The following is a 17,398-nucleotide window of genomic DNA, read 5'->3' as shown; positions in this document are numbered from 1 at the left end:
TGTTTGTAATGAAAAACTACAGGATGTTGTAGTTTTTCATGAACTAATTAATTGGCAAAACACATAGCACTGAGCTATTGTAAACTTAGAGAACCTTTGTACTTAGTATTAAGGTGGCAGAGAAACATATAAAATAGTGCCTCTTACAATTTATTCCTGATTATTCTGCCAAAATGTTCCCATGAGTCTACCACAAAATCCGAATAATCCTGGATTTTAGTGGCTCCTCTCTATATAAACATATTTACGTGTCGTCCATGAATAGGTTCAAGCTATGGCTACTCTTTGTTATAATACCCTTAAAAGTCTAAAGTATATCACCACGTGGCTAGATTTATGCCCCAATTAGAGAAAAGCAGGGCTTAAATATTCAGGCCAATAGTTGGCAAGGAGTTAACTGCATGTGGTTGTGGCAGGGCGGTCCAGTGCAGAAGTCAATAGGAAAAGGATGCAGTCAGCTTCGAAACACTTTTGGAGGAAGTGCTGATACAAGGAGGCGCACAAGGAAAGGTGTATAAGAGGAAATCAAAAGGATCTCCATTGAAATGGTAGGTGCTCTTTCTTCCTAGGTAATTAACCATAGCCCTAAAGACTATGGTTAAATAGTCAGGGGATGGTGTAAGCTGCTCTCTGCAATACCACTGCAATTGGGAGAAATCAGTACTACCTAGATACTTTTAAGTCCTTAACAGTCTGCATCACAGAGGTTGATATAATGAAATTATCAAGCTGAGAAGACGGATGGTCAATAGATATTCTGGTTAATTTATTGCAGAGCCTGCCAAGAGGGATGGAGTGAAAGACCGCCTTTAAATCAGTAAACATAGGCCACTTTAGAAGTGCTAAAGTATTTTTCAGCTAAATAGTATAGAATTGGACATTGTTCCTCAGTAAAGCATCCTGATCTAAAGCTTGCTTGTTCAGTAGCCAAGATATTCTCTGAGTGTATCCAATCAATGGTATAGAAATCTATAGTTTACTAATAAAAATGGAGGCTGTTGGACTTCCATTAATTTATTTGGACCTAAAGGTCATCACCAAATAGTACATATTTATTTTTCATCCACAGGCTTTGATCAATGGGCAGTTCTGGTACAGATGGACAAATGACTGCTTTTTGCTTACTATTATTAGTTGGGGTAAGTAAATAATCTTTAAACCTGGTGAAAATAACTTTTTAGTTTTATGCAACAAAATGCACAAATTATGCAGTAAAAAGAGAAACAACTCTAGGTTAGAAGTTGTGTAACAAAATGTATTTGTGGCTGGCTTGATTCTGTTATGGGCACCATTCCAGAAAAAAAAAATAGTATATTGCACTGGAAATCATGTTAAACCAGATGTTTTACTTCTTATTATCAGGGACAATTTCCTGAAGTGGTCACAATTGTGACATTTTGCTTGTAGCATGCAATCTTTTAGAAAGCAAGGTCTCCTTTCCTGTAGTTATCAGAAAAAAAAATCATTATTGCAGAATTGTATATGTTATTTTCTAAGTTCAAAGTGGTTTGATAAGAATAAAATGATATTTAAATCTCAAAAATTGAAAGTTTACAAAGAAGTGGCTGTTATTGCTTTGGTAAAAAAAATCAAACATAAGGGTCCATGATGGTCTCTGAGCTCGGTTGCTTTCTTGCAGACATTCCATTATCCAAATTACGTAACATCATCAGTGCGAAATAAAGCATTTTTTTTAAAAAAAATCTAATTCTTGACAGTAGTTTTATAGGAGTGTTAAAAATCTATATACTAGTAAAAAAAAAACCTTTTCCTATAACTTTTAAATGGGGAAAAAAGGCCAACACAGTACAAAACATTTTGAACCAATGTATGTCAAATGGACTAACTTACAGAATGCATCAAAAATCTGAGTTCCAAGAGACTCCTGTGGAATCGAATTTAGAAAACGTTTTATGACATACAAATGATCATAAAATGTTTTTTCATGTAATACAAGGTATCATAAAAGATTTTCCTGCGCTGATGTTTAATTCAACATGGGATATTTTAAAGGCAGATACATCCCTAAATGTCTCCTGGTTTTTTCCGGTGGTTTCCATTACTACATTAGAAGTGCTGTTATTGTTGGAGGCATTGAGGAGAGAGGAAATATTTCTGAAAGGATTACTCAAAAAAAGGGGGTCAAGGTTGCCTAGATGAATAATAAAAATAGAATGCTTATTTATTTTATTCAGAAAGAAACTGATCTCTTTTCTCTAATAAACTAAAAATAGTCATTTTACTTTATTTATATAACATTTAAAATCATATGCAACAATTGATTGTAGATTTCATAGATTTTGACTTGCTTTGTTACATAAAATTGATTTTTTTTCAAGTCTAAGGAAGGTTATGAAGAATAAGGCGCAAAACTGAAACATTACACAAGCCTGATCTATTTATATTTGAGTAAAGAATGGTTAATTAGAGATAATTCCTTTGTAAGTGATGTGTTCCTCCCTTAAGAAGTTCTAATTACCAGAAACTATTAACAGCAATTGTGATATATTATTTCAGAAAAGTTTCACTTGTGTTTTTTATAATTTTTATTTATTTATTTATTTATTTCCAAAACAAACATATATTGTAAAAAGTATATCAGCTGGTTACAAAAAGCTTTTGTGCATCTCTTCCACCATCATCAAATATAATTCATATTAATTCAAATATCTTAACTCAAATATTTACTATATTAGCATCATCATACCTCCACTTTTATTTGACTACAGTTATTTAAACATCCTTCATCTTTAAATATACCAAAATTCAATCCATATCCACATGCTGGCATTTCATTTACTTATTTATAAAATCCCCCATTAACATTAAATCCTCATATCCTATTTTAGCTAAACATCCATAATATTTAATACCAAAGTTTTCTAATCCTCCATGTATATAATTTATTATCATTATCCTTTCTTTATTTAACTATATCCACTTGTTTCACTTGTAGAACTCCTGTCATTTAGGAAGTGTTGGGATCAGAGAACATCTCTCTTATTATTAAACAGATACATCAAATCACTCTGCCCTTTTCAGGATAAAGGCAGCCTTGCGGTCTTTAAGAGCATTCGGAGACTTCAGCTCGTCCAGAATGCAGCTGCGCGAGCGATTGTGGGTGCACCTCGATACACCCACGTTACACCTATCCTCCGCGAGCTGCACTGGTTACTGATTGGTCTCCGGATACGCTTCAAGGTCCTAGTCGTCACTTATAAAACCCTTCATGGTATTGGACCTGGGTACTTGAGAGACCGCCTGCTGCCAATTACCTCCCAAAGACCCATTAGATCACACGGAGCAGGCCTCCTCCGGGTTCCGTCTACCAGCCAATGTCATCTGGCCACTACCCGGGGGAGGGCCGTCTCTGTGGCTGCTCCGGCCCTTTGGAACGAACTCCCCGCAGAGATTCGGACCCTCACCTCTCTCCAGGCCTTCCGAAAAGCCGTTAAAACCTGGCTGTGTCGGCAGGCCTGGGCTCGATGAGTTCCCTTCGCCTCTCGAATCGTGTGCCTGTTGGTTGCTTTTAAATGCCCTGTATTGTGTAGTTTTTGTGTCTTTCCCTTCCCCTCCTGGGTTTGTGCGCCGCCCTGAGTCCCGCAGGGAATAGGGCGGCATATAAATAAAATGAAACTCAAACTCAAACTCAAACTAAATGGCCTGGAACATTATTATTTTGCGATAATATTAATATTGTTGTATTAACGGAAGCATCTTCTTGCTTGATGCTATTTGTTCCTCTGGCAGGACTCCTCTTTCATGTGGATGCCTGGACTTACCACTATGGGGCCAACTCAGACTTAACCTGGGAAGACGCACGGACATTTTGCCAGACCTGGTATACTGACTTGGTAGCAATCCAGAACAAAGAAGAAATTGCCTACCTCAATGAGGTCTTACCAAAACATTCAAAGTACTACTGGATTGGGATCCGGAAAATAAACAACACTTGGACGTGGGTAGGAACCAGAAAGGCCTTGACCAAAGAGGCAGAGAACTGGGCTTATCGGGAACCTAACAACAAGCGATCCAACCAAGACTGTGTTGAGATTTACATTAAGAGGGACTATGAAGTTGGAAAATGGAATGATGAGCCTTGTGGAAAGAAGAAACGGGCACTCTGCTATAAAGGTAGTGAAATACTCCCTATTGAGTGGTTATAAGGTTAAGGAGCCGAGGTGGCGCAGTGGTTAGGGTGCAGTACTGCAAGCCACTTCATCTGACTGTTATCTGCAATTCAGCGGTTCAAATCTCACCGGCTCAGGGTTGACTCAGCCTTCCATCCTTCCAAGGTGGGTGAAATGAGGACCCAGACTGTGGGGGCAATATGATGACTCTGTAAACTGCTTAGAGAGGGCTGAAAGCCCTATGAAGCGGTATATAAGTCTAATTAATAAAATAAATAATAAATAAATATAAGAGTTTCTGTATACTACTAGGCACTGTTTGCCTGATTGTTCTATCTTGGGATTAGTTTGAGCATGATTAACCCAACTCAGTTTTCTGGGATTGTTTGATGAGTTGAACTATAAATAGACAGCATAAGTTGGGTTCCCCAAAATGCTAGGTCAACATTTGTTTGGGTAAATTTGTGGAACAGGGTTGTTGCATGAATATAATCTTCGCACAGGAGGATAGACTCCAATGAAACTTAAGCTATTGTGATTTTAGCAATAGCAATAGCAGTTAGACTCATATACCGCTTCACAGGGCTTTCAGCCCTCTCTAAGCGGTTTACAGAGTCAGCATATTGCCCCCAACAACAATCCGGGTCCTCATTTTACCCACCTCGGAAGGATGGAAGGCTGAGTCAACCCTGAGCCGGTGAGATTTGTACAGCCGAACTGCAGAACTGCAGTCAGCTGAAGTAGCCTGCAGTGCTGCATTTAACCACTGCGCCACCTCGGCTCTTCTAAGTTAAAGTTTAAGTTTGTCCATCATTGGAACTGTTGCATTAAATAATCAACCAAGATAAGATTAAACAGAATATCTTAGAACATTAAAATTGTTCATATCCAAGTAACTTTTTTTGTTCAAAGAGAGAGATGCAGAGGTTCTTGCTATCTGAATTATAATCAGTCCCATGCTTATCAGGTTCCGCCTGGTGCAGAAAAACAAATTACAGGTAACAAGATAATAACTGGGAAATTAGAATTTGCAATTCTGAAGTCATAGAGTCCTGGAAAAAAATACTAGGGATACAGAAATCAACTCTGCATTCCCTTATACTATAAAAATGATGATATGAAAAGAATCCATAATTAGTATGCACCTTTGCTCTTTGGAGATATTTGCACTTATGGTTGAAACTATTCCGGCATTGTGAGCCGAGGTGGCACAGTGGTTAGGGTGCAGTACTGCAGACCACTTCAGCTGACTGTTATCTGAAGTTCAGTGGTTCTAATCTCACCGGCTCAAGGTTGACTCAGCCTTCCATCCTTCCGAGGTGGGTAAAATGAGCACCGGATTGTTGGGGGCAATATGCTGACTCTGTAAACTGCTTAGAGAGGGCTGAAAGCCCTATGAAGCGGTATATAAGTCTAACTGCTATTGCTATTGCTATTGCTTATGGCCACTTAAATTTAAGATGCATCAAGAAACTTGTCAGGACTGAAAGACTCTAAAACTGCTTGCAAACCATTCATCCCAGCTGCAGACTGTCACATCCTTCTATAGGGCAATTCTTTGGCTGCTGTGTTATCTCCCTTTTGATTCAGGGAAATTTTCCTTTCTGGGCACATTTTTATGTGTTCATAAATATAAACGGAAATAGATGCACATAGGTAAAATGTATATGCATGTATATAGAAAAATCCAAAATTAAAAGGTAGTGCTGGGTTTCAAAACAGCAACTTCTTACATACTAGGCAATGCTCTGAGCCACTGTGCTATTTTAATACTGATTGTGAAGGTGAGAATACTCTTAGATTAGAGCAACTATTGCCGCAGTTAAAGGAGCAATTCTTCCTCTGGGAGTGCAGTAGACAATGGAGTGTTGAAGTTAACCTATAAGGAAGCAAAAGGCTCCTCTAAAGAGAACGAAAGCAATCAAGGAGACCTACCAGGAAAAGACTACTTTTCAGAGGAAAAGACCACATCAGGAAAATATGCTTGGTATAAAATTTGCAATGGGCGATAGGTAATACTTGGCACTGTCCATTTCTGCCCTCAAAAAATGGTCATTGTCTTTTCTAGCAATGGCACAACTAGACAATGCCCATAACTTCACTGGAAGTATTCTGGAATGGTAACTCTGCCCATTAACAATCACAACAAACAGTTCATGAGGGTCATAAGAAAATCAATATAATGCACAACCAAACAAAGTTGAACTTTCTTTTGTAGTTACTTCCAGATAAATATTGCAATCTCTACAGAAAATGCTAGCAACGCTACCTCATTACCAGCCATCCCATCTTCAAATAATTCCTGAATGTATTTTGTCCAGTGGCCTTCAAAGACAAAAAGTCTTTTTGATGTGCTGACATGGAATAGCTAGAAGGAAAAAGTGATTTTTGGAACTGTCAGCAACTGTTAAAACACTGAGAAGTCAACTTCGCTCTATGAAGCTGGATTGGGATTGTGGGCAGGCTCCATTATTCAAATCTGCAAGCCCATTGCAGACTTTGAATTGAATTGAATTGAATTTATTATATTTCTATGCCGCCCTTTTCCCAGAAGGGACTCAGGGCGGCTCACAACCCAAGTCAGGGGGGGGGGGGTAGGGGATACAAATAGGGGAAAAAAAGACATAGACAAACAATACCACAATTTTAAAAACAACTCAACAGACACACCATTCGAGCGGGGACAGGAACTCATCAGCCCCAGGCCTGTCGGAACAGCCAGGTTTTAAGGGCTTTGCGGAAAGCCTGAAGGGTGGTGAGGGTCCGAATCTCCACGGGGAGCTCATTCCAGAGGGCCGGAGCAGCCACAGAGAATAAATTTTGCGCTGAAAATTTATTTCAGGCTTTCTTCTCAGTAGACCAATAGAAATGGATCTGGAGGTGATGAGAAATGGAAGATACTCTTCCAAAGAGAAAACAAACGTTCATGAATATAAGTTAAGCTACTGGAATCCAATATTCATGTAGAACTGAAGTGAGAGAAGAAAAAAAGACAAATTTATGAACTTTGGATTTACTTGGATTGAGTTGTTACAATCAATAGGCAAAAAGAGAAAATGTCATGTCATAAGTCTCTAACCTTGTTTGCCCTTTGTTTCATTGGTCTTGGTCCCAGTTTTAATAGAAGATTGTCTCTTCTAGGAACTGAGCAAATATGTTAGATCTATTAATGAGAATGGTGTTAGGAATTATTTCTCAAAAGTGAACAAAAGGAAAGGCATTTTTGAATCAAAGAAAAAATTAACATTGAAATATATTGTGGCATTTAGGGTTCCCGAGGCTGAAGAATAAAGGAATGTCCACTCACGGATAGCTGAATCAACCAAAGTTTATTGAGCACCCAGAATTAACATGAGAATCAACAGCAAACTGATTAATCATGAAACATCATTCTTATAGTGTTTTCAGCTTCTTTGAGCTTTACGTATTATCTCATTATTGGCTAACAAATCTCCAAGGGACAATAATTGGTTAGTCCTTACATCATTGGTGTTCGTGAGAATGTTCACGTTGTAATAGCTAAGTAAATCAAGTGTTATCAAATGAGTGAATAAAATGTTGCAGGTTATACTTTGTATCATCCCGTGTCCTCGAACATCCCTGGGAACACTGCAAGCAAAGAATAGCTGACAGGCAAATATTTTCTGCAGATTGCTGCAGTTTCTACTTACACGTGTAACCTCAGTTCTAAGGACCATCCAGATGATTCACTGTAAAAACCCTACAATATATAATAAAATGTATATTGCATTTATTGAATATGTGATAAATTTGACAGCTAAAGAAATAGAAGTACGCAGCAAAATAATTCTAGATCCTACAAAGGTACTACAAGATAGAACAAAGATGAAAGTGATTTTCAATGTTAAGGTTTAAATAGATGTACGGTATTCTTAGCATGAAAATTATAGATATAATTTGTGTATAGTTTGGAGGTGCTTCTGACGTGAATAAAGAGGCATGAAAAATGCTAGCAAGAGTTCAGTTGTTAATGTAATTTTCTAAAGAATGTTCTTCAACAAAAACATTTTGTCCTCAGGACAGAGAAATTAGTGAGGGTTTAAAATAGTAACATATTTTACTTTTTGTGACAGCCATGTCAAATATTGTATTTTATGCCAAAGGTATGAATTCATACAGCACATTAATCTTTGATAGATGCAAGACTAGCAGTTCCACAATCTGATGGGAGCGAGTGGAAATGAAACCCCAAAATTGTGACCTTTTGATTTTCAGATGTTACTAATTGAGAATGATGGCTTTTGTGGATAAAATACTGGTAATGCATGCCAAAGCCCCCTGTTTATCCTAGTTTACCATCACTTTTGATATGGCAGCATTACAATGGATCCCATTTGTGAATGATCACATGTTGGATTGGTCATAAGATTCTTGTATCTGTCTTACAGTCTGACATAAGTTGTTTCCCTTTTATGGACATGGCTTTTTTTCTTCCAAAAGAAATCTTGTAATTGAAAGAAGCTGAAAAAGTTTCAAATCTCTAGTATGTTCATGACAAGATACGGTTTGGTGTAATGGGGAAGGCATCAAACTAGAGAATGAGGGACTGTGAATCCTAGTCCCTTCTTAGGCACAAAGCAGGTGGGTGACTATGGGCCAGTCACTTTAGTACCTTTAAAGCCCTACATGGCCTAGGACCTGGGTACCTACGAGACCGTCTCCTGCCACATATCTCCCTTAGACCAATAAGATCACACAGGATGGACCTTCTCCGGGTGCCTTCAGCAGGACAATGCCGGATGGCGGCACCTAGGAGTAGAGCCTTCTCTGTTGCCGCTCCGGCCATATGGAATGAGCTGCCCCCAGAGATCCGGGCCATCCCCACTCTCATGACCTTTCGCAAAGCCATTAAAACCTGGCTTTTCCGGCCGGCCTTCTGATTGGTGTTTGTTGTGTTCTTTTTTTAACTTTGTGTGTCCTATTGTTTTTAAGTTCTTTTAATTTCCTTTTATTCTGTAAGCCGCCCGGAGTCCTTCAGGATTGGGCAGCATAGAAACTTAATAAATTCAATTCAAACCTTGCTAAGAAAGCTTCAGAGATGTGTCCAGGAATTGGACATGGTTGAATGAAAGAAAAAAAGCTCATTAGGTAATTCTAATCCAATTCTATTTTTTATGCAGCTTCTTGTCAACCTTCCTCCTGCAACGAACGAAGTGAATGTGTGGAGACCATTGGGAACTACACCTGCCAATGCTATCCTGGTTTCTATGGCCCTTTGTGTGAAAATGGTGAGTCTGTTGAAACCAATGACATTTTCTTTCTATTGTGATTAGATCAGTGTTTGTCAACCTTGGCGACTTTAAGTCCTGTGGACTTCAACTCCCAGAATCCCCCAGCCAGCACAGCTGGCTGGGGGATTCTGGGAGTTGAAGTCCACAGGACTTAAAGTCGCCAAGGTTGACAAACACTGGATTAGATGGTATAGAGGCAGTGGCCATAAGGATAGGAGGCATATTCTCAGCAAGGATAACAGAATTAAGTATTTCCGTTTCCATGTCACAGTACTGATACAATCAATGTGATTCCCTCATACAAGAGCAAACTGCATGAAAAATGTCACGTCCACTTCGGTCCTCAGCCTTTCAAGCATTGGAAGCATTCTATTTCAGCTCTATTATTTTCTCTGGGGGATAGGCTGAACAGTCTCCCAGTTATTTTTCCAAGAAGATTTCCTTGGTCACAAAGGGAAACAAAAATGTTTTCCCTTTGGTGAGTGGGAACTCCTATGGTTTTTGTTTAGTGTTGATGAAACCTGTTGGTTTTATTTGAAACAATATTCAAAGGAATTCACTGTGATAACATTCTGAAAAACATTGAAAGTAGCATCAGGCAAGCTGCATTGGTGACATCATAAGGGTGCAGTAGGGGAAGATAGCATGGATTCCTATGGTTAGCACTGAGTAACTAGTTGAATTTCTTTTTAGAGACTTTTAAGTCTGATAATACATCAGAACTTTAAATTCTTAAACGTAATAACAACATCTGTTTTTCTATTGTTATTTTCATGAAATGAAAAATAATGAAATAATTAGTGAAAAATATCAGTGACTTAAAGAAATGTCATTCTAGCAATACACTGAAAACAACAGGACACTTCAAGCAGTTTTTCCTTAGCAACGTGGATTGTGTTTCCTCATACTGCAGGCTGAGTTTATAGGCTTAGGGCAAAGGTTTGTCAAGAAGTGCCATAAGGTATTTTAGATTATAAGTGGTCTTTCCTTCAGCAATTTTATTCAGCAGAGGAAGTGATAAGCCCATGTTTCCATAACATTAAATATATTGCTATTAAAATAATTGCATTATTCTTTCGGGAGCTTTTAAAATAGTTGAAGTTTTGTGTTAATGGACAATTTAGATGCCAAGCCCATGAATTCATCAGAATGCAAGAACTTCCCTATCGTTGTTGCAATATAGGAAAAACAGTTTTGTCAGTGATAATGATAGCTTACTGTTATCTTTTCATGTCTTTGTTTAGTTGTAAAATGCAACAAGTTTGGCCCTCTCCATCAGGCTCTGCTCTTGAATTGCACTCATCCACTGGAGCAGTTCAGTTACAGATCTCATTGCAGCTTCAGATGTGATAAAGGTTTTACAATAACTGGCCCGGTCAACTTGCAATGTTTGTCATCCGGGCAATGGACAGCAGAAGAACCTCAGTGTGCAGGTATGACCTAACATCATTGGTGCCAAGTGTTGGCATAATGGATCCTTGTCAAGACCATAAATTGGTAGTGGGTTAGCTGAAAAAAAAATGGATGAAGGCTTTTATAACCTTGCTCTGTTTGGGAATCAGGTACAATTTTCATCCGATAATTATCCTTGTTATTTTATTATTTAGAAAATAAGTAGAGATGAAAACAAAATTTATCCAGATTGTATTTTAATGTGAAAATTTGAACCCTAACCATATTTCCCAAACTACTACGTGAACTAAATTTCTGACTATAAATAGAAAGAGATATAGCAGTGCAAACATAATACATTAGATAGGGCAATTTGCTTATCAAAATGTACATCATAGGAAAACTGTGTATAAAGACACATGTAATAGAAGAAAAATATTGACAATGTATTTTGATTTTGATAATGGGCCTTAAAATTACATATCAATACATAAATAAAATAAAACATTCTTAAATAATTTTTTAAATAATTCCTATTTATTTATTTCTCTTTCTCATTTTCCACCAGTTTTGCAATTCATCTTTAGTTCCTGTTTTTTTTTAGCTCAGAATGTGAGTTTTTGTACCACGTTCATAGATGTGTGAGAAATTCAGTGTTAACTGTTTACCTACCTACTTTTTTCTAAACAGGCTGTACTGGATTCTATAAAATTCAACAGCTTGCAGCCTCATTTCTGACAACAAAAAGAAATAATTATAATTATAAAGCTAAACTTATACTAAATATACTTTTACACACTAATATTTTATAAAGTAATAACACAAATGTAAAATGTGCTAAAAATAAGTGCTCTGTATGTTTCAGTTTGTCTCCAGTTTTCTGTTTCCTAAACATGATTTTTCAGCACTTCAAATTTTCCAGAATGTTTACCTCTTTTGTGGTGTATGATGCATTGAACCCGATTTCTTACTTTCCTGCCCTTAGCTGTCCAATGCCAGCCATTAAATATCCCTGAAAATGGAAACTTCAGCTGCAATCATATCCACGGGGAATTTCATTACCAGTCTAGTTGCAACTTTAAATGCAAAGAAGGCTTTCTGATCAACGGAGCAGAGACCATTATGTGTGAAGCATCTGGAGCATGGAGTGCTTCAGAGCCAACCTGCCGAGGTTTGAGGCTTTCTATTTCTCCTCAATTCCAAGATTCTGGTGTTAGTGATGACAACTGAGTAATAATTAGTAGATACTACAGCAAGAAGATAAGAAAGCTTTCTTAACTGATTTATCGCATCCCCACTGTTACAAAATTTACTAGTTGTTCTGATGTCAGGTTTCAAAAGCCAAGAAACACATGTTGCAATTCTTTTAGACTTTTAGACTCTGGAGCCTAGAAGTACACAGCATTACGCTATGCTGTTACAGATAAACAAATAGTGGGTATATTAAGTTTGGAAAAGATCCTTTCCATAGGGCTGGCCTATGCTTTGAGAAGTCAATCAATCGGTGCAATAATTTTTACTTGCAGGAAAATGTATGGCTATCCATAGGATTAAGTTAGATAATTTGTGTCATAAAGATGTTTTACAAATCCGGAGTTCATTGAGAAATTATCTGGCTGGTATGAGGGAAGGGTAGGAACATTGGGACATGTAGTAATAATTTATCATTCCCATTTATTTAACATATAATCATTTGAAAGTATTGTCTTTTGCATTGTCTTTTTATACATGTTTTGCTTTTATGCATTCTAATTCCATTCTTTCTTTCTTTCTTTCTTTCTTTTTTCTTTCCTTCTTCCTTCCTTCCTTCCTTTTAGTTAAGCAATGTGAGCCAATTCAGCCACCTGCAAGAGGAATGATAGATTGTGTAAACCCAATTGGTAATAATAGTTACAACTCCACTTGCAGCTTTGCTTGTGAAGTGGGCTTTGAACTTAGTGATTCCCAGCCTTTGATTTGCAACGCATCTGGTCAGTGGACGTCTCCCAAACCAACATGTCAGGGTATGGTATCTAACGGAATTGTATGAACCTTTTCTGAACTCTGATGTCTAAATTTCTGTTTAATCTATTTATTCATAACTTGAGTTATGTCTGAAGATTTTTATAAGATCCATGCAAATCAATGAGATTTACATTAGTCATGAATAATTGCTTTCAGGAATTTCAGTAGATTTCAGTAGATATAATTGTGGTATAATAAGTGGTGGGTTTAAAAAATTGTTCGAACCTACTCTGTGGGTGTGGCCTCCTTTGTGGGAGTGGCTTGCTGCCCTTGTGACTGGATGGGAGTGGCTTGCCGCCCATGTGACCGGATATGAAGATGCTGACGACACCTGTCAGAACCACCTTAAATTACCTCACACACAGCACTGGTGGCACCTTTTCTGACCAATGAATTCTATTAAAATGAATATATTTTTGTGAAATAATGCACAATTTAAATTGGGATGAACAGGGATGGGGACAGGTGAATACATGCTGTGTATGCAGGTGCATGTTAGAACTTGCACATGAAAGATTTTAAATATTTGCTAGCCAGACGAGCTGCTGCTATACTTCTGGTTTTTGCCACGATAGACGAACATGGTTGTCCTCTTCCAATGAAAGGCAAAGATGAATTCTTTGATGTAGGATACATTTTGCTATCATGTGACTCAGAGGTGGGTTCCTACCAGTTCGCACCTATTTGGTAGAACCGGTTCGTCAAATCTACCGAACCGGTTAGAAGAGGTTCCACCAGTGGACCCGGAAAGCAGGCCACACCTACAGAAGAGGTTCCAAAAATTTTTGAAACCCACCCCTGGTCCTTGGATATGATTATTCTACACTATCATGCTCCTATTTATAAAACTCAGTGCCTCTGTGAAAGGTAAGGATGACTACTGTGTTTGTGGTGCAATCAGAACATTGCGTGTGTTGAAGTTGTTTTAACGCAAACCAAAGATGCCTTTTAAAAAACAAGTTTACATCATATTCTTATGCATGCCAGTGCTGTGTGTGAGGTGATTTAAGGTGGTTCTGACAAGTGTCGTCGGAATCTTCATATCTGGTCACATGGGCGGTAAGCCACTCCCATCCGGTCACATGGGCAGCAAGCCACTCCCACAAAGGAGGCCACACCCTCAGAGTAGGTTCGAACAATTTTTGAAACCCACCACTGATGTGACTTATCTTAAACTCCAGATGAATCAGTATACAAGTGAATAAATAAATAAATAAATAAAGAGTATCGCTTCCAAGCCATCTTCAATGCTCTTTAAACCTGACTGAGTTTTCTGTTCCTCTGCTTAGCTGTTCAGTGCCAGCCACTAGAGGCACCTGCTCATGGAAATACTACCTGTGTTCATCTCCATGGGGAATTTCAGTACCAATCCAACTGCACTTTCCTTTGCACCGAGGGTTTTCGGTTATTTGGAAGAGAGGTCACTGAGTGCACAGCTTCAGGAAAATGGACAACTCCAGCCCCAGTTTGCCAAGGTTGGGAATTTCCTTTTAAGACCTTTTTTTGCCCATGTAGAAATTACTTTGAAAAAAAACAGGAACAACTCATTTTCCAACATTTAGGAAAAGAAATGGATTCTCTTTTGCCCATTAGCATTTGTCTTGAAGGGGGAAAAAAGAAAATAGGAAACCAAGAAAGAGATAGGGAGGAGATTCATGGGAATTCATTCATTCATTCATTCATTCATTCATTCATTCATTCATTCATTCATTCATTCGACTTATATACCACTTCATAGGGCTTTCAGCCCTCTCTAAGCGGTTTACAATTTTTTTTAGCAAATTGAGTCAGCAACTTGCCCCCACAGTCTGGGTCCTCATTTCACTCACCTCGGAAGGATGGAAGGCTAAGTCGACCTTGAGCCGGTGAGATTTGAACCGCTGAACTGCAGATAGCAGTCAGCTGAAGTGGCCTGCAGTACTGCACCCTAACCACTGTGCCACCTCGGCTCTTTATCAGATCTAAATGGTACATTGAAAGCTATGATAGAGTAGTATGCTGCTTTTAAACCAATGCTTACATGTCTTACAGCCCCACTTATTTCCTTCTCTGTGTACTATGGCTATGACCCCAGGATTCACTGTGTGTCTGTATCTTTCCCAATATTGCTGAAGTCATGCTGTATTGTGTAAAATTTAGCAGCTTGCAGTTCCTTTGTGACAAGCATAAACATGAAAGATATTTATAATAATAAAGCTATACTTTTGTGTTATAGGCTAAATATATTTCTATGAAGTTATAATTTTATAAAGTAAGAACATAATATATGTACTAAAATAAGTTTTTTTGTCTCCAGTGTTCTATGTTTTCAACATAATAAAAGTATTGTTAATGACTTCAAATTTTCAAAATGTTTCCATCTTTAGTGGTATTAAAGCATTGTATATGTTTCCTGCCCTTAGCTGTCCAGTGCCAGCCATTAAATATCCCTGAAAATGGAAACTTCAGCTGCAATCATATCCACGGGGAATTTCATTACCAGTCTAGTTGCAACTTTAAATGCAAAGAAGGCTTTCTGATCAACGGAGCAGAGACCACGATGTGTGAAGCGTCTGGAGCATGGAGTGCTTCAGAGCCAACCTGCCAAGGTTTGAGGCTTTAAATTTCTCCTCAATTCCAAGATTCTGGTGTTAGGGATCACAACTGAGTAATAATTAGTAGGTACTTCAGCAAGAAGACAACGAAGCTTTCTCAACTGATTTATCACATCCCCCATTGTTACAAAATTTACTAGTTATTCTGGTGTCAGGTTTCAAAAGCCAAGAAAGACATGTTGCAATTCTTTTAGACTTAAAGAATCTGGAGCCTAGAAGTACACAGCATTATGCTATGCTGTTACAGATAAAAAAGTAGTGGGTATATTAAGTTTGGAAAAGATCCTTTCCATAGGGCAGGCCTATGCTTTGAGAAGTCAATCAATCGGTGCAATAATTTTTACTTCCAGGAAAATGTATGGCTATTCATAGGATTAAGTTAGATAATTTGTGTCATAAAGATGTTTTACAAATCCTGAGTTGATTGAGAAATTATCAGGCTGGTATGAGGGAAGGCTAGGAACGTTGGGACATGTAATAATAATTTATCATTCCCATTTATTAAACATATAATTATTTGAAAGTATTGTCTTTGGCATAGTCTTTTTATACATGTTTTATGTATTCTAATTCCATTCCATTCCATTCCATTTTCTTTCTTTCTTTCTTTCTTTCTTTCTTTCTTTCTTTCTTTCTTTCTTTCTTTCTTTCTTTCCTTCCTTCCTTCCTTCCTTCCTTCCTTCCTTCCTTCCTTCCTTCCTTCCTTCCTTCCTTCCTTCCTTCCTTCATTTTCTGCCCTTAGCTGTCCAGTGCCAGCCATTAAATATCCCTGTAAATGGAAACTTCAGCTGCAGTCATATCCACGGGGAATTTCATTACCAGTCTAGTTGCAACTTTCAATGCAAAGAAGGCTTTCTGATCAACGGAGCAGAGACCATTATGTGTGAAGCGTCTGGAGCATGGAGTGCTTCAGAGCCAACCTGCCGAGGTTTGAGGCTTTCTATTTCTCCTCAATTCCAAGATTCTGGTGTTAGGGATCACAACTGAGTAATAATTAGTAGGTACTACAGCAAGAAGACACGGAAGCTTTCTCAACTGATTTATCGCATCCCCATTGTTACAAAATTTACTAGTTGTTCTGATGTCAGGTTTCAAAAGCCAAGAAAGACATGTTGCAATTTTTTTAGACTTTTAGACTCTGGAGCCTAGAAGTACACAGCATTATGCTATGCTGTTAGAGATAAACAAATAGTGAGTATATTAAGTTTGGAAAAGATCCTTTCCATAGGGCAGGCCTATGCTTTGAGAAGTCAATCAATTGGTGCAATAATTTTTACTTCCAGGAAAATGTATGGCTATCCATAGGATTAAGTTAGATAATTTGTGTCATAAAGATGTTTTACAAATCCTGAGTTGATTGAGAAATTATCAGGCTGGTATGAGGGAAGGGTAGGAACATTGGGACATATAGTAATAATTTATCATTCCCATTTATTAAACATAAAATCATTTGAAAGTATTGTCTTTGGCATAGTCTTTTTATACATGTTTTGCTTTTATGTATTCTAATTCCATTCCATTCCATTTTCTTTCTTTCTTTCTTTCTTTCCTTCTTTCCTTCTTTCTTTCTTTCTTTCTTTCTTTCTTTCTTTCTTTCTTTCTTTCTTTCCTTCCTTCCTTCCTTCCTTCCTTCCTTCCTCCCTTCTTGCTTGCTTGCTTGCTTCCTTCCTTCCTCCTTCCATCCTTCCTTCCTTTTCTGCCCTTAGCTGTCCAGTGCCAGCCATTAAATATCCCTGAACATGGAAACTTCAGCTGCAATCATATCCACGGGGAATTTCATTACCAGTCTAGTTGCAACTTTCAATGCAAAGAAGGCTTTCTGATCAACGGAGCAGAGACCACTATGTGTGAAGCGTCTGGAGCATGGAGTGCTTCAGAGCCAACCTGCCGAGGTTTGAGGCTTTCTATTTCTTCTTAATCTCCATTTCAGGATTCTGCCATTAGTGAGGAGAACTGAGTAATATTTGATAGGTACCGCAAGAAGACAAGGAAGCTTCTGACTAATTTAACACATCCCCATTGCTAC

At 38.0% G+C, this 17,398-nt stretch overlaps 1 protein-coding gene across 1 annotated transcript in view; it reads left to right on the top strand.

Annotated features, from left to right (window-relative positions):
* Positions 1-526: 526 nt before the first annotated feature.
* The window catches only part of LOC148043359 (P-selectin-like), a 41,291-nt gene continuing 24,419 nt past the window's right edge, over positions 527-17,398 (top strand). Inside the window, exons 1-11 of the mRNA XM_087726712.1 lie at positions 527-548; positions 1,070-1,139; positions 3,751-4,134; positions 9,272-9,379; positions 10,627-10,815; positions 11,760-11,945; positions 12,592-12,777; positions 14,068-14,253; positions 15,181-15,366; positions 16,115-16,300; positions 17,079-17,264. Coding sequence (XP_087582838.1) covers positions 546-548; positions 1,070-1,139; positions 3,751-4,134; positions 9,272-9,379; positions 10,627-10,815; positions 11,760-11,945; positions 12,592-12,777; positions 14,068-14,253; positions 15,181-15,366; positions 16,115-16,300; positions 17,079-17,264 — 1,870 coding nt within the window. The 5' untranslated portion in view covers positions 527-545. The remainder of the gene's footprint in view (positions 549-1,069; positions 1,140-3,750; positions 4,135-9,271; positions 9,380-10,626; positions 10,816-11,759; positions 11,946-12,591; positions 12,778-14,067; positions 14,254-15,180; positions 15,367-16,114; positions 16,301-17,078; positions 17,265-17,398) is intronic.

Source organism: Thamnophis sirtalis, unplaced genomic scaffold, assembly GCF_051295495.1.
Source record: "Thamnophis sirtalis isolate CommonGarterSnake01/CBP01778 unplaced genomic scaffold, rThaSir2_p1.2 scaffold_12, whole genome shotgun sequence".
NCBI lineage: Eukaryota > Metazoa > Chordata > Lepidosauria > Squamata > Natricidae > Thamnophis > Thamnophis sirtalis.
This window is presented reverse-complemented; position numbering and strand designations above follow the sequence as displayed.